At 45.0% G+C, this 27,966-nt stretch overlaps 1 protein-coding gene across 2 annotated transcripts in view; it reads left to right on the forward strand.

The window, feature by feature from the left end:
• The window catches only part of rapgefl1 (Rap guanine nucleotide exchange factor (GEF)-like 1), a 91,076-nt gene that overhangs the window by 17,680 nt on the left and 45,430 nt on the right, over nucleotides 1-27,966 (forward strand). Inside the window, exons 1-2 of one of the 2 annotated variants that reach the window (XM_055656963.1) lie at nucleotides 4,287-4,429; nucleotides 15,763-16,342. In XM_055656963.1, coding sequence (XP_055512938.1) covers nucleotides 15,955-16,342 — 388 coding nt within the window. In that variant the 5' untranslated portion in view covers nucleotides 4,287-4,429; nucleotides 15,763-15,954. Of the gene's footprint in view, nucleotides 1-4,286; nucleotides 4,430-15,762; nucleotides 16,343-27,966 lie in introns of those variants that run through there. The other variant, XM_055656964.1, reaches the window with a different exon arrangement.

Genomic DNA, 27,966 nt, shown 5'->3' on the forward strand with positions numbered 1-27,966 from the left:
ACTATAATAGGACCTGTTGGTCGGTGTATGGGACAGGTTGGTTAGTGCGGGCAAGTTGCCCGAAGGGCCTGTTTCCATGCTGATTGGCTCTATGACTCTATCACAATTTTTGCAAGTTTAAAACGGGAGGCGCTACAGGTCTCTCTGTTGCCGGACCAGCAGGTCCAGGAACAGCTTCTTCCCTGCGGCTGTTACACTACTTAACGCTGTACCTCGGTGGTTGCAAATCACCAAACCCCCACTCCTGGACACTCCTCCCACCAGGAAAAAATATATACTATGACTGTTTGCACGTAAATAGACTGATTCCTGGGATGTCAGGACTGTCTTATGAAGAAAGACTGGATAGACTTGGTTTATACTCTCTAGAATTTAGGAGATTGAGAGGGGATCTTATAGAAACTTACAAAATTCTTAAGGGGTTGGACAGGCTAGATGCAGGAAGATTGTTCCCGATGTTGGGGAAGTCCAGGACAAGGGGGTCACAGCTTAAGGATAAGGGGGAAATCCTTTAAAACCGAGATGAGAAGAACTTTTTTCACACAGAGAGTGGTGAATCTCTGGAACTCTCTGCCACAGAGGGTAGTCGAGGCCAGTTCATTGGCTATATTTAAGAGGGAGTTAGATGTGGCCCTTCAGGGGGTCAGGGGGTATTGAGAGAAGGCAGGTACGGGATACTGAGTTGGATGATCAGCCATGATCATATTGAATGGCGGTGCAGGCTCGAAGGGCCGAATGGCCTACTCCTGCACCTAATTTCTATGTTCCTATGTTTCTATTTATTGCTCGTATTTATGTCGCTCTTCTAGGGAAATGCTAACTGCGTTTCGTTGTCTCTGTACTGTACACTGCACACTGCCAATAAAGTTGAATCTGAATCTGAATCTGAAAAGTTTGTTTCCCCCTTTTGGTCCCATCGTGTTTCAGTTTCAAGCCATTTGAGATACATAATTTTGTGGCTAGTTTACTTTTGACAATGAAATACAAGAAAAATTATTTCCTTCATACATATTTCACACTGTGCGACAAGATAAATTGCTAACCTGCGATTTAAAACAACTACTTAATAGTCTCTGGTCTTCTGTGTGAATTCGAATCAAACATCCCAATTATGCACTTGGCCTTTTCTTAGGTTATCATAACCATATAACAACCGTATCCAAGCTTGGGCAATTAGGAATTGTTCACCTTTTCGGTGGCAGTGGTAGAACTTCAAGTATCATCCATTTTCATTAACTTTGCGCTAAAGCTTCAGCACAAGTTTTACAATCAAATAATTGTATGAAACCACTTGAATTGATCTACTCCATTCATCCACATATACGCAGCTAATCATATCGCACCGTATCACAGCGCCGGAGACCCAGGTTTAATCCTAGGAATAAAAATGCTACTAATGTAGGATTAGTGTATCAGAAGGAACTGCGGATGCTGGAAAATTGAAGGTAGACAAAAATGCTGGAGAAACTCAGCGGGTGCAGCAGCATCTATGGAGCGAAGGAAATAGGCAACGTTTCGGGACGAAACGTTGCCTATTTCCTTCGCTCCATAGATGCTGCTGCACCCGCTGAGTTTCTCCAGCACTTTTGTCTACCTAGGATTAGAGTAAATGGCTGATTGATGTTGGCACGGATTCAGTTCGCTGAAGGGCCCGTTTCCTTGCTGTGTCTCTCTCTCCTTGCTCCACAGGTCACAATTAGCACAAAATAGTGATTGCAGAGAATTAGTTCAAATCTGTGATTCGAACTGAGCACGCAGACCATTTAATATTGCCACCTAACAATACATATTGGATCATTTCTGAGAACTGCTCACCTTCTCATCTTGATATTAGTCCAATTTATTTGCCCCAACCTTTGCTACACTGTTTGGACTGCACTCCTCTCGACAGTACTGATAATTCGTCCACTTTGCCTCCCGCTGGGCCTTATGTCAGTTTGAGTCTTCTTTTGCCAAAATCCTGTAGTTTGCCATTGCCTCCATCTCAGCCACATTCCTTCCCTTCAGGCGTACGCTGCCATGCGCTGTATCTGTTTCCACATCAGTTGGCTTCCTTTCTAATCCAACTCAAATGCGTAGAGATAAGGGTCTGACAAGCTGTTTTGATATCAGATACCATAAAACTAGGCCAAGTTACTGCACCACAGATGGCCATGGCCTACTCACTAGACCTGAACACATACATTTAACTGGGAGCACTATTGTTTCCCGGTCAGAAAGATTCTGGATTTAAGTTCCATTTTAACACTTGAGAATATAATGTAGACAAAAATGCTGGAGAGACTCAGCGGGCGAGGCAGCATCTATGGAACGAAGGAATAGGCGAGATGTCGGGTCGAGACCCTTCTTCAGACTGTTTGGAACCAATGTTGGCTTGGTGACTTGTGTAGGAAGGAACTGCAGATGCTGGAAGATAGACACACAATGCTGGAGTAAGTGGGTCAGGCAACATTATGCTCCTTGTCACCCCCCCCCCCCTTCAGCTAACAATGAACCATTCTACATTTCCTTATCAACAACTGCTTTGATCCGACGTTTTCACAATTAGTACTCCATATCTCTAGACTTCCTCTCCCCTGACTCTCAGTCTGAAGAAGGGTCTCGACCCGAAACGTCACCCATTCCTTCTCTCCAGAGATGCTGCCCGTCCCGCGGAGTTACTCCACCTTTTCGTGTCTTATCTTTAGTTTTGCCGACTGCTGGGTCACTGTAAACTTGTTACTCCGTGCATAGCCGCGCCCTTTCCTGTTTCCCTCGTCTCCTGCTGCTCTTCCTTCATCTCCGTCCCACTCCCCTTCTCACACTGGCACATCAGCAAGTTCTGGAACTAAATCACTCAACCTTTCTCGTAAAAACTTACTTCCCCACCCAAGCTTTCGTCATCCTTTCCGGCTTTCGAATTCTTTGGCTTGATATCAGTCTCTTTTAGAGTCGTAGCATAGAGTGATTCAGTGTGGGTGCAATGTCAAGGCTGTGCTATATTCATGAGATGTTAAGTCAAAGACACTAACGACCAAGGCAGCTCCATTCAAAGCGCAAGAGTATTACCAGCAATGTCCTGATCATTAGTTTTCTTCCAAACAGTATCAACAAAACAGATAATCTGCAAATTGCTCGTCTTGACACCAATCTCTTTGACATTATGTTACACTCTCATAGAGTGATACAGCGTGGAAACAGGCCTTTTGGCCCAACTTGCCTACACTGGCCATCATGCCCCAGCTACACTAGTTCCACCTGCCCGCATTTGGTCCAAACCTGTCCTATCCATGTACCTGTCTAACTGTTCCTTAAATGTTGGGACTGTCCCTGCCTCAACTACCTCCCCTGACACCTTGTTCCATACAACCACCACCCTTGGTGGGAAAATCTAATTTTTAACCTCATTAACATTTTTGCATTAGTTTGTATCTTCGGAAGGGACTGCTTCTTCCCAGCTGTTATCAGGTAACCAAACCTTCCCACCAACAACTAGAGAGCAGTCCTGAGCTATTATCTTCCTCATCGGAGACCCTCGGACTACTTTTAATCGGACTTTACTGGACTTTACCTTGCACTAAACGTTATCCCCTTTATCCCTAGAGGAGCAAAGGGCTTAAGAAGTAAGAAGAAGAAACATTATCCCTTTTATCGGGTTGTCCATTGCTGTCAAATCCTCTCAGGTGAATCTTTGTACGTCGCCACTGGATTTCATCTGCCCCATTCACCCACATTTACGCACGCAATTATATTGCTACATAATGCTGTGGAAAAGTCCATTGCTTTCGCATCCGACTGTTTCCCAGAGAGATTTCAGGTTTGGCAGCATCCTGTTGCTTGGGTTGAGGTAAACATCTCTGCCGAAACACCTGCCCCATCTTGAACTTGGAAAATGCAGGCATGTAGCAGCTTGTCTCGCTGAGAACGTGAATGCAGTTGTACTTTCCTCGTGGCTCCAAGCAGCCAGCATACGAACACAGTTGATCTTACTTATCAATGAATGGGATTTGGGCATAACATTTCTCTTGCTGTGCAGGAGGGATTTGATGGCATTAGGAAACTGAGCCTTTTCATTCTCTTTATACCTGGTGCCAAAAGTTAGCATTCTGAGTGCAAGTTTGTAGCATGTCTTGGAGCAGTAATACCGGGCACTCCCTTCATTTATATGAACTTCAAAGCCGTCTGCACAGTTTGTACAGTAACAAGCAGAGGCTGGGCATTTGAAATAAAAATAGAAAAGGCTGGAAATACCTAGTTAAACGTTCAACCCAACATGCTTACTTCACCCTACTCTCTGTAGGTGTGGCCCAGCAGTAGAGTTGCTTCCTTACAGCGCCAGAGACCCAGGTTAGATCCTGACTACGAGTGCAATCTGCGCGGAGTTTGCACGATCTCTGCGAGGGTTTTCTCCGGGTGCTCCGGTTTCCTCCCACACTCCAAAGACACACAGGTTTGTAGGTCAAATGACTTGACATCATTCTAAATTGTACCTAGTGTGTGTGTAGCATCGTGTTAATGTGCAGTGATCGCTGGTCGGCGCGGACTCGGTGGGCCGAAGGGCCTGTTTCCGCGCTGTATCTCTAAACTAAACTAAACTAAACTACACTGTATCGGGCCCATGACAATGATAAAACAGCTTGAAATAGCTTTGCAGCAATGCTAAATATATTTCTGCTGTTTTAGATCTTGGCTGATCTGTAACCTTAACTGCATCCACCAGCTGTGGTTCCATGATAATATGAAATAAATATTTTGGTGCTGCAGATTTTTCAGGAAATAAGATACGGTTTTGTACCACTGCCTGCATGTATATTATTGCTGTCCATTGGTGGCACAGCGGTCCACAGGACCATAGTCGTCTGCTCCCTTGTCCAAAACCAAATTACTGAAATTGTTGAGAATCTGAAGTGAAAACACAACATGCTGGAAACAAGATCAATAAAGGGAGAAAATAGGGAATCAATATATTTGATCAAAACTTTGTCTACTTTTTGAAAAATATTGGTATTTGAGGCAGTGGAATGACCATGTGCAAGGAGTGTGCAGTTAGTAGAACAACTGCCTCACAGCGCCAGAGATCCCAGGTTCGATCCTGACCTCGGATGCTGCCTGTGTTGAGTTTGCGTGTTCTCCCTATGACCGTGTGGCTTTCCTCCCACATCCTGAAGACGTGCAAATCTGGAGGCCGATTGGCCTCGGTAAATTGACCCCTAAGGTGTAGGGAGTGGATGAGAAGGTGGGGGGGAACATAGAACGAGTGTGAAAGGGTGATCGTTGATCAGCGTTGGTGGGCCGAAGGGCCTTTTTCCATGCTGTACCTTTTGATGATTCAATGAATTGATGCCGTTGTGCTTTCTGGGATTGGGTCTGTGATAGAAATGACAAAGCCATATTGTGAGTGACGCAGGGCTATTTGGAGTCATCGAGTGTGGAGGTAAGAATGGAGCTTAAATTACAGATGCTATCTGAAGACACTTTGTGTTGCCCTTTTGTCTGTGTGCCTCATATATTAGTATGGTGTCATTGTATTTGGATTAGGTGTCAAACATTTGATATACTTTCATGTGGCAGCTGTATTATTTGTCAGTTGTGCAGGTGGCGGCCAATCCTGCTAATGGCTAGGCTAGGAATCTTGAACACATTTCCACACCAGACCAATTTACCCTTTCCCCAATCCACTCAGCAGTGCAGCGGTACAATTGCAGCCTTACAGCGCCAGAGACCCAGGTTCGATCCTGACCTATGATGCTGTCTGCATGGAGTTTGTACGTTCTCCCCGTGACCACGTGGGTTTTCTCCGGGTGCTCTGGTTTCATCCCACACTCCAAATACGTACAGGTTTGTAGGTTAGTTGGCTTTGGTAAAATTGTAAATTGCCCCTAGTGTGTGGTGTAGTGTTAAATGCCCCTGTTCCACTTAGGGAACATGAACGGAAACCTCTGGAGACTTTGCGCCCCACCCAAGGTTTCCGTGCGGCTCCCGGAGGTTTTTGTCAGTCTCCTTACCTGCTTCCACTACCTGCAACCTCCGGCAACCGCCTGCAACCTCTGGGAACCACACGGAAACCTTGGGTGGGGAGCAAAGTCTCCAGAGGTTTCCGTTCAGGTTTCCTAAATGGGACAGGGGCATTATAGCGTAAGGGGAGAAGGCTGGTCGGTGAGGACTCGGTGGGCCAATGGTCTGTTTCCACACTGCATCTCAAAAGGCTACAATCTAAAAGTGTAAGGAACATAGATATAGTAGGAGACAGAACTTCTCTGAGCCTGCACCACCGTTCAAATAGTGGAGGATCAGACTCGGGGGAATATTGTCTACTCCTGTACCTATGATCTATGTTCATTGATGCAGGATCTGCTTTGTTATATATCTTCCCATGCCTCTAGAATCCTCCTCCATAACTCTCAGTCTTGACCCAAAACGCCACCTATGCATTTTCTACAGAGATGCTGCCTTGCCCGCTGAATTACGCTAGCATTTTGTGCCTAATTTCTATGTTCTTTGGGCTAGAGAACAGCTATATAGACCAGCCTTGGAATTTTGTTGAAAATATTATTAATTGCAGTGATGAATTAGTTGATATAAAATGATATGCGAGGAATTAATTATTCAGTGCTCTCAAAAGCTAGATGTTACATTTAACATGTACATATATTAATTACTTTCAGTCAGTTTAACTAAACTCGGACTATCTTGGATCAGACTTTATCTTGCACTATATGTTATTCGTGTTATTCCCTTTATCGTGTATCTTTACACTGTGGATGGCTCGATTGTAATGTGTATTGTTTCTGACTGACCGTTTAGCATTAAAACAAATGCTTTTCACTGCACCTCGGTACACATGACAATCAACTAAACTCAGACTAAAACCACCTCCTGCACCCGCACACAACTGACTGACTTCATCCACTTCACCACTAACTTCCATCCGGCACTCAAATACACCTGGACCATTTCCGACATTTCCCTACCATTCCTTGACCTCACTATCTCCATTGCAGGTGATAGACTTCTAACCGACATACACTATAAACCCACTGACTCCCATGGCTATCTGGACTACACTTCTTCCCACCCTGCTTCCTGTAAGGACTCCATCCCCTACTCCCAATTCCTCCGTCTACGCCGCATCTGCTCCACGGATGAGGCGTTCCACACCAGGACATCTGAAATGTCCTCACTATTCAGGGAACGGGGGTTCCCCTCCTCCACCATAAATGAGGCTCGCACCAGGGTCTCTTCCATACCCCGCAACACTGCTCTCTCTCCCCATCCCCGCACTCGCAACAAGGGCCGAGTCCCCCTAGTCCTCACCTTTCACCCCACCAGCCGTCACATACAAAAAGTAATCCTCCGTCAGTTTCGCCACCTCCAACGTGACCCCACTACTCGCCACATCTTCCCATCTCCCCCCATATCTGCCTTCCGCAAAGACCGCTCCCTCCATAACTCCCTTGTCAATTCTTCCCTTCCCTCTCGGTCCACCCCCTCCCCGGGCACTTTCCCCTGCAACCGCAAGAGATGCAACACTTGTCCCTTTACCTCCCCCCTCGACTCCGTTCAAGGACCCAAGCAATCGTTCCAGGTGCGACAGAGGTTTACCTGCATCTCTTCCAACCTCATCTATTGCGTCCGCTGCTCTAGATGTCAGCAGATCTATATCGGTGAGACCAAGCGGAGGTTGGGCGATCGTTTCGCCGAACACCTCCGCTCGGTCCGCAATAACCAAGCTGACCTCCCGGTGGCTCAGCACTTCAACTCCCCCTCCCACTCCGCCTCCGACCTCTCTGTCCTGGGTCTCCTCCATGGCCACAGCGAGCAGCACCGGAAATTGGAGGAACAGCACCTCATATTCCGTTTGGGGAGTCTGCACCCCGGGGGCATGAACATCGAATTCTCCCAATTTTGTTAGTCCTTGCTGTCTCCTCCCCTTCCTCAGCCCCCCTGCTGTCTCCTCCCATCCCCCAGCCTTCTGGCTACTCCTCCTTTTCCCTTTCTTGTCCCCACCCACCCCCGCCCCCGATCAGTCTGAAGAAGGGTTTCGGCCCGAAACGTTGCCTATTTCCTTCGCTCCATAGATGCTGCTGCACCCGCTGAGTTTCTCCAGCTTTTTTGTGTAACCTTCGATTCTCCAGCATCTGCAGTTCCCTCTTAAACTCAGACTAAACACAGTTCCAACCCTTACCTCCTGGTGATAACACAGAGACCTATCATGAATGTGAATATCACAGCAGAACCGAACCACTTTGACGTAAGGAAAACGTCCTTTGGCTTTGGTCCATTTGTGAGATCACAAAGTAGGCATATTAAATACTATTCTCCCAATGAAATGTCATGAGGTCAATAGAATTAGGCCATTCGGCCCATCCAATCTACTCCTCCATTCAATCATGGCTGATCTATCTTCCCCTCTGAACCCCATTCTCCTGCCTTCTCCCCACAACCTCTGACGCACCCCCTAAAAAGCCCCTGAATGGAGTTAAGAAAATAGTACTGGTTTGGACTTGGGCAGATGCCTTCTTAAAATAAACCCTGTGCAGCGATAAAAAGTGGAGATTTTCTCAAGGGAATATTGATGAATATTCATGTAATCAACACAGTCAGAAAGCAAGCTGGATATTCACTTCATTATCATATCTCCGAATTGGGCTTAAAGGTGCCATGGCCAGGATCTTGTTCCAAATCATATTGCGATCAATTAATGCACCAATTAAATGCAATCTTTGTTTCCCATCCCCTCCACTTTTTACACCTAGTCCTCCTTTTCCATCCCTTCTTATGATGATGCATCCTCAGGAGCCCTGGAAGATTGCGAGTTCACTGTGTTAAAATTTAATGAAGTCCTCCACGGTCCACTATAATTTCAGATCAAACACATTTCAGAATTCTGAGCCCTGATGTGATTAATACAACCCCTCCCATCCCCCCCCACTCGCCACAAGGAATACACCAGAGACATCTCCTTTGAACATGCTCTTTAAGCACCCCCCTCCCCCATGAACAAAAAAATGTTTAATTTATTAAGAGTATTTTCTGTGTTGCCCATGTTGCTGTTTTAAATTTTAAATTGCTGCATTCCTAGCTCAGTTTGAGGCTGCCCGCAGCTAATCCATGGATGGTGGTCTTCACCATCTGCTGCCCTTGTTCAATAAAACAAAGCACAAAATCTCACCCTTAAATTACCCCCCCCCCCCCCCCCCACCCTTAAATTACCCCCCCCCCCCCCCCCCCTCACTTTCACAATGCTCACAATTTTTGCTGAAGACTCCTTCTCTTCATAATATCTTGCAAGGGCCTGTCCTACTTAATGCGATATTTTTCGGCGACTTAGCCATAGTCGCAGCAGGTCGGCGAAGATTTTCACCATGTTGAAAATCCAGCGGCGACCAGAAAAAGGTACGACTCTTTGGGCGACTACTCACGACCGTACAGGCGACATGTCGCGGGGGTGACGCCTGTTTGGCGGTGAGTAGTCGCCCAAGGAGGCGTACCTTTTTCTGATCGCCGGTGGATGTTCGACATGTCGAAAACTTTCGGCCACCTGCTGCGCGGCTATGACGGGTGCCGGCAAGTCGCCGAAAAAAATCGGGTAAGTGGGACAGGCTCCTTAAGTGTGTGAGACTTTGCTACATAATGTATGCAATTCCTGCAGGGCAATAGGAGAGGGATACCATTTGCCTTGTGTTCAAAGGCATAATTGTTTGGGTTACATCAGGTTAAATTTCATATTCAATTCTTTCAATGACTGAGAGCAAAACTGTTCATTTAAACCAGGGGGTGTGCATAGATATACCGCAGCCTCATTACAAAGATTGGCAGGCACGGTCTATATCCTCCAGGGCAACACGATCTTTTGTGAATAGGAAGCAACTAATTCTAATGGAACTGCAGCTGCTGGAATCTTGAGCAAAGCACAAAGAGCTGGAGTATCTCTGCGGGTCAAGCACCATTGGCCTGGGGAATGGACAGGGGACTTTTTGGTTCGGGCACGGTCTGAAGAAAGGTCCCGCCCAAATTGTCACCTGTCCATTCCCTCCACACATGTTCCGAGACCCACTGAGTTACTCCAGCACTTTGTGTTTTGCTCAAGTAGTTCTAATGAGCTGAATAACGCGTGCCAAAGATGCACTTTCAGTTTGTTAGAACTATTAAGGAGGAATGCAGTCTGATTGACCTGAGGATCCATTAACTTACGAGGGTTCGTTAATTAACCATCAACCTCACTGTGACGCATGAAGATAGGGCTATCACACCTGGTAAAGAATGCATAGCTGTATATAAATACATATCTTGTGTGCGAGTGGGTGTGATGGCTTGGTGGTTAAGTTACTGGAGTTGTATCCAGAAACTAGCACCATTTATTAGCAGTGATGAGTTCAAATCCTATCAAGGTAGTTGATTGCAAGGTTGAAGTGTAAGAACAAAAAGCTGGTGCTTGCAAGCTTGAGTGTACAACTAGTGGTTCTGGTCATCTGGTTCACTGCCATGATAGAATGAAAAAATGGGTTGTTAGCCTTGTGTAGGGAGGAACTGCAGATGCCGGTTTACACCGAAAAGATAGACACAAAATGCTGGAGTAACTCAGTGGCAGCATCTCTGGATAGGAGGAAATGGGTGACATTTCGGGTCGAGACCCTTCTTCAGACTGAGCGTAGAACTTGTTCCCGACCTTTCTGTCCTGGGCCTCCTCCATAGCCAGAGTGAGCACCACCGGAAATTGGAGGAGCAGCACCTCGTATTCCGCTTGGCCAGTCTGCACCCTAGCGGCATAAACATTGACTTCTCCAATTTCCGGTAGCCCTTGCTGTCTCCTCCCCTTCTCAGCTCTCCCTCAGCCCTCAGCCCTCGGGCTCCTCCCCCTTCCTTTCTCCTTTCCCCCCCCCCCCCCCCCCCCCCCCCCCCCCCCCCCCCCCCCCCCCACCACCCCCCCTGTAGACCAGTTGTGGTTAGTACTGGAACATGTGTTATTAGTGTTTAAATAAAGACCTAGCTAAAGGACTATGGACAACGTCTAGTTTCCTTTACATGGTGTCAGAAGTGGGATTCGAACCCACGCCTCTAGTTTCCTTTACACATTTGAAGTTGCAAAAGGACAGATCCGGGTTAATAAACAGTGGATTTCTAGAAGGTACACAAACATGCTGGAGAAACTCAGCGGGTGCAGCAGCATCTATGGAGCGAAGGAAATAGGCAACGTTTCGTCCCGAAACGTTGCCTATTTCCTTCGCTCCATAGATGCTGCTGCTGCACCCGCTGAGTTTCTCCAACACGTTTGTCTACCTTCGATTTTCCAGCATCTGCAGTTCCTTCTTAAGAACTTGTTCCCAGGATGTTAACTGTACCTGGGCAAGCCACCAAATGTCAGGAGAATTAGAGAAGAAAAGCAAATGCCATGTTTGCCAAACACATCCACATCCTGACAACCATATAAGTGGTCAAAGAAAATCTTTAAAACAATAAATCCTCTGAACCAGCAGCACTAATGTAGATTGCTGGTGTGTGTACACTTTGTACATGTCAAGGATGCATTCTCTTGCCAATGGAAATGAATCCTTTTTAAAAGTAGCCATTTATGACATTATTTTACAGATGATGATTTTTGCAGCTACATTGCCTCATTAATTAAAAACCCGCCAATCAAAATTTAAGTAATCGATGAACGTACTGCCTTTTTATATTAATCATGCAGTTCTGCACCTATCAATACACAATAAATCAGTAATTGGCTATTTTAGTCGATGAATTGCTGGCATAGACACAGTGGGCCCATGACCACTGTTATTTTATGAATCGATATCTGCTTCTAAAGCATTATATTCTAAATGCTTCAGTTCCTACACTTGGGGGAAACACTTTCCTATACTGCCACGCATTTCCTAAGAACATCTACTGTACATTTTATTAATAAGCTTTTTGTTCTATGAATGAATCTGTGGTGGCTGTGGAGAGGGTGAAGAAGAGGTTTCTCAGAATGCTGCGTGGTTTAGTGGGTATTAGCAACAAGGAGAGTTTGGGCAAACTCGGGATTATTTTCTCTAAAACGCTGGAGGTTGAGGGGAGACCAGATAGAAGTACCTGTATGTAAAATTCTGAGAGGCGTAGATAGTCTGAACCTTTCACCCCACAATGGAAATGTTAAAGATTAGCGAGCAGAAATCTATAAGGTGAGAGGGGCAAGGTTTTTAAAGGGCCTGTCCCACTTAGGCGATTTTTTTCGGCAACTGCCCGTGACTGTCACAGTCGTACCAGGTCGTCAAGATAGCAGCGACTGGACCCCCCCCCACGACAATGTCTACGACAAGCTACGACTATCTACCACCTAGTCGACGTCAAGTTACAGGAAGCTAACGACAACTGGTGACCCATTAGGACGTCCACCTACGACCACACCCACGACAACCTACGTCCACCCGCGACAAGCGCGACAAGCAACGACGCTGTCGGCGACAACTGAAGACAATTCGGTCGCCGGTTGACGTAGGTAGTCGCCAATGGAATTCACCGAAGTCAGCACCCGGCGACCACCTGCGTCATCCCACGTCAAATCTGACGAAGGGTCTCGACTGAAACGTCACCCATCCCTTCTCCCTGGAGATGCTGCCTGTCCCGCTGAGTAACTCCAGCTTTTTGTGTCTATCTTCGGTTCAAACCAACATCTGCAGTTCCTTCTTAGACAGTGCACTGTGCTGCTTCCAAGTTCCTGGGATAAATATAAGAATTTCTTTCATATCTTGGCTATTGCCACAACACACCATTGTTTAAAAACAAATTAAATTTATGGAATGGCTCCGCTCTGACAGATTCTCATTGGTATCCCACAATGTGCATCGTCCCAATCAAGAAAACACGGGGAAAAATCAGGAACGTGGTACTGATTTTGGATGATCAGCCACGATCATATTGAATGGCGGTGCTGGCCTTAAGGGCCGAATGGCCTACTCTCACACCTATTTTCTATGTTTCTCTGTTTAAAACAATTCCAGTAACTAGGGTTTGGCTGGGCTATGACAGCTCACTCATCGCGTTCAATTATTTCAGTTTGTCAATTGGAAAGATGACTAGCGAAGTGTTGAAGGATGATTAAGGTGTTTGAATTTTGCCCCCAGCCTGATTTAATAGTTTTGTTTTGTGCAGCTCTGCTTGTGCTTCTGCCAAATGCTGATTAACAAGGTGTTTGCTTGATGAAAGGCAGATTAGCAGCGAAACGAATGAATGAAGAATTATTAAAAAACACATTTTTCCCATTTGGTTCTGACTTGGAGTGGTGGATGGAGTTAGTAGATACAGAAGATAAAAGGCACAAGCTTCTACTTATCACATGAGAGCATTACATCTCATTTAGAGTGAGGAACCAAACTTGTCCCCTTTAAACCACTGTTCATCCTATTCCACTTTACGAGACGTTACGCAATGCAGATTACTGCACGGGACCTCCTTAAGAGTGACTTTTCATGCCGTTTCTCACAAGATGTTTCTACGCTTCTTGCAACACAATCTTCTTTTATACCCCACCCTCGTCTGCCTCCACCATTTACTTAATTCCTTGCTTCTCTCCTGGGATTGTGGAGGCCGGTTCTCTGGAAACATTCAAGAGAGAGCTAGATGGAGCTCTTGAAGATAGCGGAGTTAGGGGATATGGGGAGAAGGCAGGAACAGGGGGTGTACTGATTGTGGATGATCAGCCTTGATCACATTGAATGGCAGTGCTGGCTTGAAGGGCCGTATGGTCTACTCCTGCACCTATTGTCTATTGTCTATTGATTGCGATTGCTTGATTGGGTTCAAGCAATATTGGATCACGAGTAACTTGTTCGAGCGACCATTCTTAAGCTGAATGCACAATTGGGATACATCACTGTGCCTTGTTCTTGCTTAGCATCTGTTTTACACAACAAGTTGGAATGGTCTGGACTGCACAACCTGAAGAGTTGGTGACAGCAGATCCAATACCAACCTTAGAAGTGGGATCAATTGGACAGCTGCTAAAGCGCAAAGCTTCTTCGTTTAGTTTAGTTTAGAGATGCGACACAGAAACAGGCCCTTCGGCCCACTGAGTCCGCGCCGACCAGTAATCCCCGCGCATTAACATTATCCTACACACACTAGGGACAATTTACACTTACACCAAGCCAATTACCCTACAAACCTGTACGTCTTTGGAGTGTGGGACGAAACCGAAAATCTCGGCGAAAACCCACGCGGTCACGGGGAGAACGTACAAACTCCGTACAGACAGCACCCGTGGTCGGGATCGAACCTGGGTCTCTGGCGCTGCAAGCACTGTAAGGCAACAACTCTACCGCTGCGCCACCGTGCTGCCTTTGCTGAGAGTCTCTGCAATTCGACACACTTTCAAACAGAAATTGTCTCTGCAATATTTATTGTCACCCAGTAATTAGTGCCAGAACCCTGACTGGTTCACAATCCTTCCTTAGCCCAGAGAGAACGGACATCCAATTGATTTAAAGAAGGAACATTTACCCAAATAAGATATATATATATATATAAAGATTTGCTTTAAGAGATGGCAAAAAGTACATTTCAGAATTGCTTGTTTAAAGGCTAGAGGTTTAATGCTATGCTCATTCTGTGTTGTGCTCTGGAGATAGACCAGACTCTATATTACCCCTCTGGTGAGTTTCCATTCAAAGCTGATCTTTGATGGAGGTTACTTGGGATATTCCTTAAATGCTTTGGAAGGAACTGCAGATGCTGGTATAAATCGAGGATAGACACAAAGTGCTGGAGTAACTCAGTGGGACTTGCAGCATCTCTGGAGAGAAGGAATAGGTGACGTTTCGGGTCGAGACCCTTCTTTAATGGATGTTGTTGAGCTATCTGAAAAGCTTCATCTCAAATGAAGGTCATTCTGTAATCACTCTTTTATTCAGAGATTTTTTGCGTTCATTTGTAGGGTAATGTATGGAGTGCACGGATTACAATGGTATCAGGCAACTGAACAGCCCCCCTCACCAGCTAGCGAGCGGTCCTGACCTCCCACCACCTCATTCGAGACATTTGAAATATCTGAACATTCTATCTCTGTCCCGCCCACTCCCGTGACAACAGCCTGACGAAGGGTCTCGACCCGAAACGTCACCATTCCTTCTCTCCAGAGATGCTGCCCGTCCCACTGAGTTACTCCATCATTTTGTGTCTACCTTTGAAATAACTTTATTGGACTTTATCTTGCGCTAAACATAACACCCTTTATCCTGTATCTGTACACGAATGGAATGCTTGACGATAATCATGTATAGACAAAAGTGCTGGAGAAACTCAGCGGGTGCAGCAGCATCTAAGGAGCGAAGGAAATAGGCAACGTTTCGGGCCGAAACCCTTCTTCCAGCATCTGCAGTTCCTTCTTAAACATCATGTATAGACATCTTGCTGACTGGATAGCACGCTACAAAAAAGCTTCTCACTGTACCTCAGTACTCGTGACAATAATAAACTAAACTAAACTAAAGTAAACTGAGGTAGCCAAAGAAATTATTAACCATCGGATGAGTGGCAACATTATGAAAAATGCTGTATGCTCAATGAAGAGTTTCTAGATTGACTGTTTGATTTTTAAAGTGATAAATGGGCTTTGTGATAAGTAATAAAAGTGAGAATGTAATTAAAGATGGGAGAATTCAGAGAAGCAGTTTCACACATTTGAGTTTCTGGAAACTCCCTTCTGATTTAATTTTTATGTTGTAGAATTAAATTAGCTCTACCTCGTACCTTGACTGATCACGGCTATGTTGTTTTTTTTTGTCTCTGCCTCTTGCCTACTAGTATCAGCTTGCAGAGTGCCATGGAAATTCCTGCCTTGCTTCAAACAGTCAATGGGAGTGAACTGCCCTCGAGCTCCACGCTCGCCCTGGTTTGAAACAAACAGCTCTGGTGATGAGGTAGGGAGTCCCTCCCACGCAGTCGAGGCGTTGAGACGCGCTGAAATCCTTCAGCCCCGATCAGTGTTCGAAGACAATGACAGGGATGAAGCAAATAGAAAAATTTCTCAAGAAGCAGACCTCGACACTGACCAGAAGCCGTGTGGACAAGGATAGCTTCTTCCCAGGGACGCTCAAGCGGAGACCGAGCGCCTCCAAAATCCTCCCCTTCTTAAAGGACGCCGTCCCCGGGAATGACAGCCCGAGCCCCAAGGATGAGTTCGGCTCCGACATCGGTTGCCTGGAGAACAAATGGGCGGACACGGATGACGAGCTGACCAGTCCGTCTCTGTCATCGGGGGAAATGAGCCCCAATGGGTCAACGCTAAGCAGCAAGTTGTGGCACTTCTCAGACACCCCGGAGAACATCGTGGAGCATGTGCTGGAGGGACTGATGGAAAGTCCAAAGAGCAGCATTGACACAGGTACGTGTGAGGGCACTCTCAATAACCGGGGTGGAATTGGAAGTACGATATGCTGAAGTCAGACTTTCCAATCTGCAATCAGCACAGCTTGTACAAATCAAGCGCCAATATTCTTGGCTCTTAGCCCAAGATTGTGAAACCATACTTAAAGCATAACCGAGATAAGAGAAAAGTACTTAAGACTTCATTTGGATTTTTCAACTATCATTCCCGTTCCAAACCCATGTAAATATTGTGGTCTCTTTTGGAAATTGCTTTGGAAATGTAAGATGTATGGACCTCCAGTCTCAAGTAAATCAGTGCACGCCTCTCTATTAATTGTAGCCGTTGAAAATACGACTCGATGTGATGACACTGAGCAAAATTGAACAAATTATATTAAATGTATATGTTTTTTTTAAACTTAGGGTATCGGAAAGACAATGTTCCCATTCATTCTCCAGTGTTATTTTAATGTTTTAATCAGTGTATTTACGTTCAACGTGCCAACTATTGTTCCTGACATTTATAACAACTCAGAAAGGGGGAGGCCACTCAACTCTGGGTGGCATGGTGGCACAGCGGTAGAATTGCTGCCTCACAGCAGTTGTACAGGGCTCTGGTGAGACCACATCTGGAGTATTGTGTACAGTTTTGGTCTCCTAATCTGAGGAAGGACATCCTTGTGATTGAGGCAGTGCAGCGAGGGTTAATGAGATTGATCCCTGGGATGGCGGGACTGTCACAACAGGAAAGATTGAAATGACTAGGCTTGAATTCACTGGAGTTTAGAAGGATGAGGGGGATCTTATAGAAACATATACCATTATAAAAGGGCTTGACAAGCTAGATGCAGGAAAAATGTTCCCAATGTTGGGCGAGTCCAGAACCAGGGGTAACACTGTCTTAGAATAAAGGGGAAACCATTTAAGACTGAGGTGAGAAAAACTTTTTCACCCAGAGAGTTGTGAATTTGTGGAATTCTCTACCTCAGAGAGCAGTGGAGGCCAAGTCACTGGATGGATTTAAGAGAGTTAGATAGAGCACTAGGGGCTGGTGGAATGAAGGGAAATTGGGAGAAGGCAGGCACGGGTTATTGATTGGGGATGATCAGCCATGATCACAGTGAATGGCGGTGCTGGCTCGAAGGGCCAAATGACATCCTCCTGCACCTATTTTCTATCTATCTATCTATCTACAGCGCCAGGGACCCGGGTTCGATTCTGTCTACGGGTGCTGTCTGTACGGAGTTTGTACATTCTCCCTGTGACCACGTGGGTTTCCTCCGGGTGCTCCGGTTTCCTCCCATTCTCCAAAGACGTACAGGTTTTAGGTTACTTGGCTTCGGTAAAATTGTAAAATGTCCCTGGTGTGTAGGATTGTGTTTGTATAAGGGGTGATCGCAGGTCTGGGCGGACAGTAGGCCAAAGGGCCTGTTTCCTTGCTGTCTAAAGTGACGTCTAAAGACTCATCAGGATCATGCTATCTCCCAGCAGAACAATATACCATCATTCCCACTGTCTCCCATTCGTCTATTCCACCGTTCCATGATGGTTGATCTATCTCTCCCTCCTAAACCCATTCTCCTGCTTTCTCCCCATAACCCCTGACACTTGTACTAATCAAGAATCTATCTCTGCCTTAAAAATATCCATTGACTTGGCCTCCACAGGCCTCCTTGTACCTCTGCCACTGTTTGTCTCTCAGAAGCGCATCAACTCCCCTTTCATTTTTTTAGGGCACTTAGCTACACTAATGGGTAATATACTGGAGATAATTAATCTGCTAACCTGCACATTCTGGGGGGTGTGGGAATAAATCAGAGTCCCCAGCAGAAGCTTGCATGGTCATGGGGAGAACGTGCAAACTCCGCACAGCTGAGGACAGGATTGAACTAGGGACTCTCGAGCTGTGACACCTGCATCAATTGCTCTGCCACTGTGCCACCCTGTATTTCAGAGTGAGAGTAGTGCATTTGTTAGCCACGTGTTCGGGCAAAGGGTCATAGCATTGTACAGCATAGAAACAGGCCATTTGGCCCACTATATCTGTGCTGGCCATCATGCCAATCTATATTATTAACATAGATTGCTTGCATTAGTTCCTTATCTCAAATATTAATGTTGTTCCTGCCTCCACCACCACCTCTGACATCTCACTTCATATACCAATTACCCTTTGCATTCAAAATGTACCCCTCAGATCCCCTTTAAACCTTCTCCGTCTCACGTTAAAACTATACCCTCTAATTTTAGATATAACATGCTCTGGCTATCTACTCCATCTATCACCTCTCCCAATGTTTTTTTACAAAGAAAGAGATGCTGGTTTGATCGATTAATAAACATAGATGTTACTTCGCCAAAAGAGGAAATCATGACGTTTCAATTTTTAGAGGTGCTGGCATGTTTAGTTCAGTTTAGTTTAGAGATACAGTGCGGAAACAGGCCCTTTGGCCCACCGAGTCTACGCCGACCAGCGGTCCCCGCACAATAACACTATCCTACACACACTAGGGATAATTTGCAATTATATCAAGCCAATTAACCGACAAACCTTTTCGTCTTTGGAGTGTGGGAGGGAACCGGAGCTCCTGGAGAAAACCCACGCAAGTCACGGGGAGAAGGTACAAGCTCTATACAGACAGCACCAGTAGTCAGGATTGACCCCGGGTCTCCAATGCTGTAAGGCAGCAACTCTATTGCTGCACCACCTTGTACTGGTACATTGTGTCACGTAAAAAGCTCTGGCCTCTCCTAATTTTATGTATCTCTACCAAGCCACTTCTCAACTTCTTTGCTCCAAGAGAAATAGAGATAGCTTACCCATTCCTCTCCTGGTAACTCAAGCCTTGCAAATTCAGGCAACATCCTTGTGAACATGTAGAAACAAGGATTGGCAGATGCTGGTTAATCCACCAAACTACACAAAGTCCTGCTGTAACTCGGCAGGTCAGGCGGCATCTCCGGAGAACATAGATAGGTGACGTTTAGGGTTGAGACCCTTCTTCAGACAGATTATATGGGGGGGGGGAGTTGTTCACAGGCAGCAAGTGGATGTTGGTGATGAACCCCGAGGCCCTGACCCAACATGGCACGTTATAGGTGGATACAGGCGAGGGTTTTCTCCATGGGTAGAATAATTGGGACAAAAACAGGAGGAGTGGGACAGGATTGAAGAGTTGCTGACTATGAAGGCAGAAGGAAGAAAGGAGGGGATGGAGGGAGGGGGATAAATAAATGGGAGTCGAGGTGGAGCATAGGGGAGGGATGAAAGGGAGGGGGGTGTGGGGGAAAAAAGGGAAGAGCCAGAGATGCTGCCTCACCCGCTGAGTTACTCCAGCATTTGGTGTCTACCATCGATGTACAGTTCTGATCTCCGTATACAGATAGAGCGGGAATTTACTGGATTGATTCCCACGAATACGTTGGGATTGGAGGTAGAATTGGCCTATGAGGAGAATTTAAGCAGACCAGGCCAATACAGTCATGTTTAGAAGAATGTAAAGTGATTGGAGCCCACCGAGTCCGCGCGGACCGTCTGTTCACACCAGTTCCATGATATCCCACTTTCTCATTCACTCCATTCACACGGGTGGCAATTTTACAGAGGTCAATTAACCTACAAATCCGCACGTCTTTGGGACGTGGGAGGAAACCCGGAGCACCCGGAGGAAACCCACGCTGTCACAGCAGGGAGCACATGCAAGCTTCACAGACAGCAGTGGAGTGGCGATCGAACCCGTGTCTCTGGCGCTGTGAGGCAGCAGCTCTACTGCTTGCGCCACTGTGCCGCCCAATAGATACAATGTGTTTTCCAGGGCTTGACAGGGTCGACGTAGGGATCTTCCCCTCACTAATAAGTCAGTGGGATGTTATTTCAAGTCCCATTCCAACACCTACACACAATCTATCCTTGCTGCATCAATGCTGAAGTTGCACTTGATTAAGGAAAGATTGCATCCCAGGAGATTTTTGTATGGGAAGATTTTGATTAGTACGGGTGTTATGGGGCGAAGGCAGGAGAATGGGGTTGAGAGGGAAAGATAGATCAGCCGTGATTGAATGGCGGAGTAGGTTTTGATGAGCTGAATGGCCTAATTCTGCTCCTATCACTAATTAAGATAATTTGCTGGTTGTACGTGGCTTTGGGGCTTGGAAGATGGAATGAGGCTGTATTAAAAAAAAATTCAAACTCTTTTTCCCTTTGCACATTGAGAAAGAGGGATTGGATGCAACAATCTGTCACCTTAACTCAGCCTAATGCATTTAGCTGAAAGCTCATCCCTGGTTTCTCGATGTTGATATTGCACTGCAGTGTACATTCTTCACCGCATAAAACAATTCCCTCGGGGAGAAAACGTCTCAGTCAGTACAACGGCCCATTATTTAAAGCTGTGGTCAGGAAAGACAGTCAGGGTCAGTGGGAACTTCCTCCGCTCATTAACTCCTGAGTTAGACTGAGCACGGGAAGACGACAATTCCTTCACAGAACCTGGCACTCACACTTCAAGCACATCAAAGTGCATTAAGAGTTGCCTCTGCAGTTTATTAACAGAACTCGAGACCTACTTTGCAATGAAAGTATTTCCCATCAGTAGAAGTGCAATTTGGCTGAGACAACAATTAAATTAATAATACGTCCCTGAGACCTTTGCTCTCAAGTTAGATCATGTTCAAAGGGATTAATTGTGCACTTGAGTCTGTAATTCCATGTTTGCGACCATTGTGTGTAGGAAGGAACTGCAGATGCTGGTTTAAACCAAAGATAGACAAGATGTACGGAGTTTTGTACGTTCTCCCCGTGACCTGCGTGGGTTTTCTCCGAGATCTTCGGTTTCTTCCCACACTCCAAAGACGTACAGGTTTGTATGTTACTTGGCTTGGTAAATGTAAAAGAAAATGTCCCTAGTGGGTGCAGGATAGAGTTAATGTGCGCGGATCGCTGGTCGGCACGGACCCGGTGGGCCGAAGGGCCTGTTTCCATGCTGCATCTATAAACTAAACTAAAAACTAAAATGCTGGGGTAACTCAGCGGGACAGGCAGCATCTCTGGAGAGTAGGAATGGGTGATGTTTCAGGACGAGACCCTTCTTAAGTCTCGCACGAAACGTCACCCATTCCTTCTCTCCAGAGATGCTGCCTGTCCCGCTGAGTTACTCCAGCTCGTGTGTCTATTTGCTACCATTGTACTGTGTAGACTCTTGCAGATGGAGAAAGGGGCTCTGCATGGTCTCTTTGGGAGGCAAATTTTAGATTGGTTTAATTTATAGATATAGGGTGGAAACAGGCTCTTCGGTTGTGGTAGGATGGTTCAGTTGCCTGATAACAGCTGGGAAGAAACTGTCCCTGAATCTGGACGTGTGCGTATTGACACTTATATACCTTTTGCTAAACTCACCATCGAGCTCAGTGATGGAGCTATGAAATGCTGAGTGTGCAGCTTTACACTGGGAATGTTGATGGATAAAACTACCGAGCTCACACACAAACCTTATGAAAAGGGTATGTGCCCGAGTTATTTTACTTTACAGTTTTTAATTATTCTGTTGTATTTTAAAGTTTCCAATTACATTTATTTCTAATTAAATTGACATTTAAATAATTTATTTGAAGAAATTTAAAATATCTTTACAGCAAATGGTGCTGTGGAAGGTCTCAGTGAGGGTGAGGATTTAGCTGGCACAAATCCATGTCATACTGGGGCACAAAAAAACAATTCTAACTTAATTAAGTTAGAATTCTAAAAACTTAGATGTTTTAAGTTAGAGTTCTAAAAACATGCACTATTTCAGCTACAAATTTGGCAAGTAGAATCAGATGAAAGGGGATTTGAGTATAGGAGCAGGGAGGTTCTACTGCAGTTGTACAGGGTCTTGGTGAGACCACACCTGGAGTATTGCGCACAGTTTTGGTCTCCTAATCTGAGGAAAGACATTCTTGCCATTGATGGAGTACAGAGAAGGTTCACCAGACTGATTCTTGGGATGTCAGGACTTTCATATGAAGAAAGACTGGATAGACTCGGTTTGTACTCGCTAGAATTTAGAAGATTGAGGGGGGATCTTATAGAAACGTACAAAATTCTTAAGGGGTTGGACAGGCTAGATGCAGGAAGATTGTTCCCGATGTTGGGGAAGTCCAGAACAAGGGGTCACAGTTTAAGGATAAGGGGGAAATTTTTTAGGACCGAGATGAGGAAAACTTTTTTCACACAGAGAGTGGTGAATCTCTGGAATTCTCTGCCGCAGAAGGTAGTTGAGGCCAGTTCATTGGCTATATTTAAGAGGGAGTTAGATGTGGCCCTTGTGGCTAAAGGGATCAGGGGGTATGGAGAGAAGGCAGGAACAGGATACTGAGTTGGATGATCAGCCATGATCATATTGAATGGCGGTGCAGGCTCGAAAGGCCGAATGGCCTACTCCTGCACCTATTTTCTATGTTTCTATGTTTCTATGATACAGATAGCAATAATAATGAAGGACTTGCTCCCAACACTGTGAATTCACCTTCTCAGCCAACCTGCTTCTCAGTGTTGCAGGTTTGTTTGTGCCTTAATTAAACTGCAGATTCAATGAAGGTTATTAAACAAAGAGAATGATGATTTTAATCTTGTGTGGAAAATTGTGACATCAAGGAATGTTAAATTATTTGGTCCAAAAACCCTGACACTATGAACAGTAGAGAATTGGCTTCAATAGCAGAGTGACTTCAACATGAAAATATAATTAATTGAATTGAATTGAATACTTTATTGTCGCTTGTGACAAGTCGCAGTGAAATTCTTTGCTTGCCTACCCAAGGTAACGGCAGGGGCGCGCACTTCCACGTGTTCCGTCCTTGTCTGTCGGTCAGCGCCCTCATTGACCGCCGTGTCCACCTCTCCAGTGTCGCTGCCAGGTCCTCTCCGCATGCATCGGTGGCACCGACCCAGGTCCCAGCCATGGGCTCCGTCGACCCAGGCTCCGTCGATGCTGGGTCAAATCGAAGATGGACACACAATGCTGGAGTAACTCAGCAGGACAGGCAGCATCTCTGGAGAGAAGGGATGGGTGACGTTTCGGGTCGAGACCCTTCTTCAGACTGAAGAAGGATCTCGACCCGAAACATCACCCATTCCTTCTCTCATGCAATCATCATGTTACACTAATTGCTCTAACATTTAAAAAAAATCCTTTGGATACTAAAATGAACAGCATTCATTTGGCTTAATGTACATGAGGTGAAGTTCAATAGAATCAAGAGTCCATTATGGAATAGAATAGAATGTCTTTTATTGTCATTCAAACAGTTTGGTTTGAACCAAATTGCTATTTTCTACAGTCTTAATATTACAAAAAAAACAAAGACCCACACTTAACACAATTTACACAAACATCCATCACAGTGAATCTCCAACTATCTATAATTAGTATTTTACCTTGGTCTTTTTGTATTGATGTAGTTTATCTTGGTCTAAAAGTTGATAACCAATAGAATGTGATAGAAGCTTTTTGTAAAGGCAAGGAAATCTAAAAACTTTACTGAACTGAGGTCATTCTTATAGTGACGTGCTAATGTTTTCCAGTTTTTGCAACTGTACTGATCCCTGAATCTGGAGGTGTGCGTTTTCACACTTCCTGAAGTAAGTTGATAAACAGGATTGGGGTAAAGACCAGCAAACACTATGACTTATGGAGGAGGAGACAGAGAGGTGATCTCGATTAGATCACAATCTTGCAACACATATGAGGAAACCTATGAGCAAAGTTTTCTTTTGAATTATGACATTACAGCAGTAATCTGTCACGTCATGGACAAAAATCTGGAAAAATATTGTGTTTGCATCACTCCCATCGATGAAGGGTGAGAGAGAATTGGGTGAGAGAGAGCCATGCCTACTATGTTCTGTTGTGCTGAAGCAAAGCAAGAATTTCATTGTCCTATCAGGGACACATGACAATAACTATCTTGAATCTTGAATCTTGAATCACATTGATAAAGAGATATAAGAAATTAACTTAGAAGTGCGAAGGTTTCATCGGTCCCTATCACACTGACCATTTTCTTTGGTCGTAGACAACTGTTGTGCGGAAAAAGGTCATATTGACAAAGGCGATGTGTGGGAAGCAAAGATGTGTTTAACTACAAACAACTGAAACAAATATTATTGTAGATGCATGGTCAGGGTTACCATACGAGGATTTAGACAGAAGAAATGTAAGCATTATCTTCACAATGAAAAAGGTGATTTTTCTAGATGGAGCTATGAACATGACCACAAAAATACAAATCATATTGGTTGAGAAGAAGCTTAGTTTAGTTTAGTTGTGAAGTACAGCGTGGAAACAGGCCCTATGGCCCACCGAGTCCACACTGACCAGCGATCTCCGCACATTAACTCAAGTCTACACACAATAGGGACAATTTTTATGTTTACACTAAGTGGAAGGAAAGCGAACATCTCAGAGAAAGCCCACGCGGGTCTCTGGCGCTGCAAACTCTGTAAGGCTGCATCACCATGCATCACCATGCGTCTCTACCGCTGCATCACCATGCAGCCCTGATTTTAGAATAGAATAGAATTAGAATGCATTTTGGAATAGACTCACATTGAGTATTCTGGCATTGGGAGCATGAAGGAAAGGGCAGGAGATTTTTTAAAATATTGTTCAGGGTTAGTTAATGATCTCAAAGAGCTCGTAGACAAGTGTATTTTCTGTCAAGATTGCAGAGCAGAAAAAATGAAGGTACCTGTGCAGCGATGGAGGTAGTCAACGGGACTTTGTGAAGGAATATATGATCACAGTGAGGGTGGCCCTTGGGCATGAAACAAATTGCTGGATGCAGTTAGCATGTCGGGCAGCATCAATGGAGGGGAATATGCATTTTGGGTTGGGACCATCTTCATAGTAAATAATAAATAATTGGATAAATAATCCAAATGGAGTTTATTGTAATAGCAGAGGCTGCTGTCAAAAAGAATCGAGATTTATTTTCTCACGTTGTAACTTATCAAAAGAACTAGTCTCAGAGAAGAGATGGATTGGCACAGTGGCGTAACGTGTGGGGCCTCTGCCTCACAGAGCTAGAGACCCATGTCCAATCCCGAAAGATAGCAAGAATGTTTGTCTCACGGTGAGGTTGTCTAAAACAAGAGGGCGTACGTATAAGATGAAAGATAGGAGGGTTAGTGAGAATCTGAGGGAGAATTCGTACACACACAGAGTGTTTGGAATCTGGAACAAGGTGACTAGAGTGGTAGTAACTTTGCACTGTACCTCAGTACACATAACAATGAACTAGACAAGTGGAAGAAGATTCACTTACAACATTTAAGAAGCATCTATATAAGCACTTGAATTACCAAGTCATATAAGGTTATGGGCCAAATGTGGCTATTGGGACTGGTATAACATTGTACAAAGTTGGCATGGGCAAGATAGCCAAATCTCTGTCCTGGGTCTCCTCCATTGCCAGAGTGAGCAACAGCGGAAATTGGAGGAACAGCACCTCATATTCCGCCTGGGGACCTTGCGTCCGGATGGCATTAACATTGAATTCTCCCAATTTTGCTAGCCCTTGTTGTCTCCTCCCCTTCCTTAACCCTCTAGCTGTCTCCTCCCACCCTCCCATCCGCCTGCCCTCGGGCTCCTCCTCCTCCCCTTTTCCTTCCTTCTCTCCCCCCACCCCCCATCAGTCTGAAGAAGGGTTTCGGCCCGAAACGTCGCCTATTTCCTTCGCTCCATAGACGCTGCTGCACCCGCTGAGTTTCTCCAGCAATTTTGTGTACCTTCGATTTCCCAGCATCTGCACTTCCTTCTTGAACACAAGATAGCCAAAGGACCTGTTTTGGTGCTATGGTACTCCTTGATTCCCTGATGTTTCAGAGATCAATGACATTTGTCAAAGAAGCACCGAAGGAACAAGTATTATCATGTTCCTCGACTTTAATAATGAGTTTGGTTTGCTGAATTTTTGCTGAACCACAAGAGTGCCAGATTCCTCTGTGGGTGATATTGCTGCTGGATTACTAATGTACCGGAGGTTTGGACTGTGACTAGGCTCTGTTCTGTTAAACCTTGAGGGCAAGGTAGAAGAGAGGCAGCTGAGACAGAAATGAAAGTATATGTTAAGTTACGGTAAAAAACATTTTGAAACAGAAATTATAGAATTTGTTTATTGACGTGATATTATAAATCTGACACCAGGAAGCGGAACTGTGGCAGAAAGAGATACTGTATGGAAAAAGGAGGAAAAATCAAAACCATGCATGGGGGGAGCTTAATTCCTGCAGGCAGTGTACAAGGGTCACGTCGCGAGTGTTTTATTGTTGTATCTCCCGAAACAGAACAATGGAAATCTTACTTGCAGCAGCACAATGAGAGAATATTGTAGCTTAATGACACAAAGTGCTGATGTCAGTCTGAGTAATGGTCCCGACCCAAAACCGTCACCTGTGCATGTTCTCCAGAAATGCTGCCTGACCTGCTGAGTTACTCCAGCACTTTAGTGTCCTTTTGTGTATTAACCAGCATCTGCAGTTCTTTGTTTCCACGGCATGGAAGATTTATTTGATTATGAGTGCATCCTGGACATAGAGATTGGATGAAGACTCTCATAAACTGTGTCAAAAAGTGACATCACCTCCAATCAACAAGTGGATATAATGCCAAATGACGCAAGTACCTTTTAGAAAATCAAAGTGACCTCCGTGATCAGACGCATCTGAATAAAGTGATCTCTGAAGTCTGAAAATTGGTTGAACCTGTAGAATGAAACCAATGCATGAATCCCTGATTTAGGAAGGGCATAAACAGTGAAATGCACGCAAATATATAACAACATGAATAATGTATGACATATTCATAAATGCATATTGGGATACATTAGCTTGGTTTTAAAGTTCTGAGATACAGCATGGACACGGGCCATTCGGCCCACTGAAGTTACGCCAGTCTACAATCACCCGTATACTAGTTCAAAGTTATCCCCCACACGAGCGGCAATTTACAGAAGCCAAATTAACCTACAAACCACCATGTCTTTAGAATGTGGGGGGAAACCAGAGCACCCGGAGAAAACCCACGAGGTCACAGGGAGAATTTACAACCACTGTATAGACAGCACCCGTGGTCAGGATCAAACCCGGCTCTCTGGCGCTGTAAGGCAGCAACTCTACCGCTGCCTTACAGCGCCACCGTGCCGGAGAGATGAATGGCGACAAAATGGCTGAAAAACTGCAGATGCTGTAAATCTGAAATAAAATGTCATAAAATGCTAGAAATTCCCCAACGGGTAAGGGGTCAATCTTTGAAAAGTGAAACCATGTAAATATTCAGGTTGTGTAGTAAGGAACTGCAGATGCTGGTTTATACTCAAGATAAGCACAAAGTTAATGTTCATGTTCATAAATGATAGGAGCAGAATTAGGCCGTTCGGCCCATCAGGTTTACTCCTCCATTCAATCGTGGCTGATCTATCAATTTCAATTTTCAATTTAAAAACTTTATTGGGATTATAAAATACATCGTTATATTGCCAAAGTATAAAACATGACATACATATTTAAAATGCACACGTATAAATACAAGTAGACAGTGCATGGATAGATATGTCCCTGTACATAAACTCGCAATAGGCCTATAGCCCTTTATCGATTGCTAC

Source organism: Leucoraja erinacea, chromosome 27 (genome assembly GCF_028641065.1).
Source record: "Leucoraja erinacea ecotype New England chromosome 27, Leri_hhj_1, whole genome shotgun sequence".
Taxonomy (NCBI): domain Eukaryota; kingdom Metazoa; phylum Chordata; class Chondrichthyes; order Rajiformes; family Rajidae; genus Leucoraja; species Leucoraja erinaceus.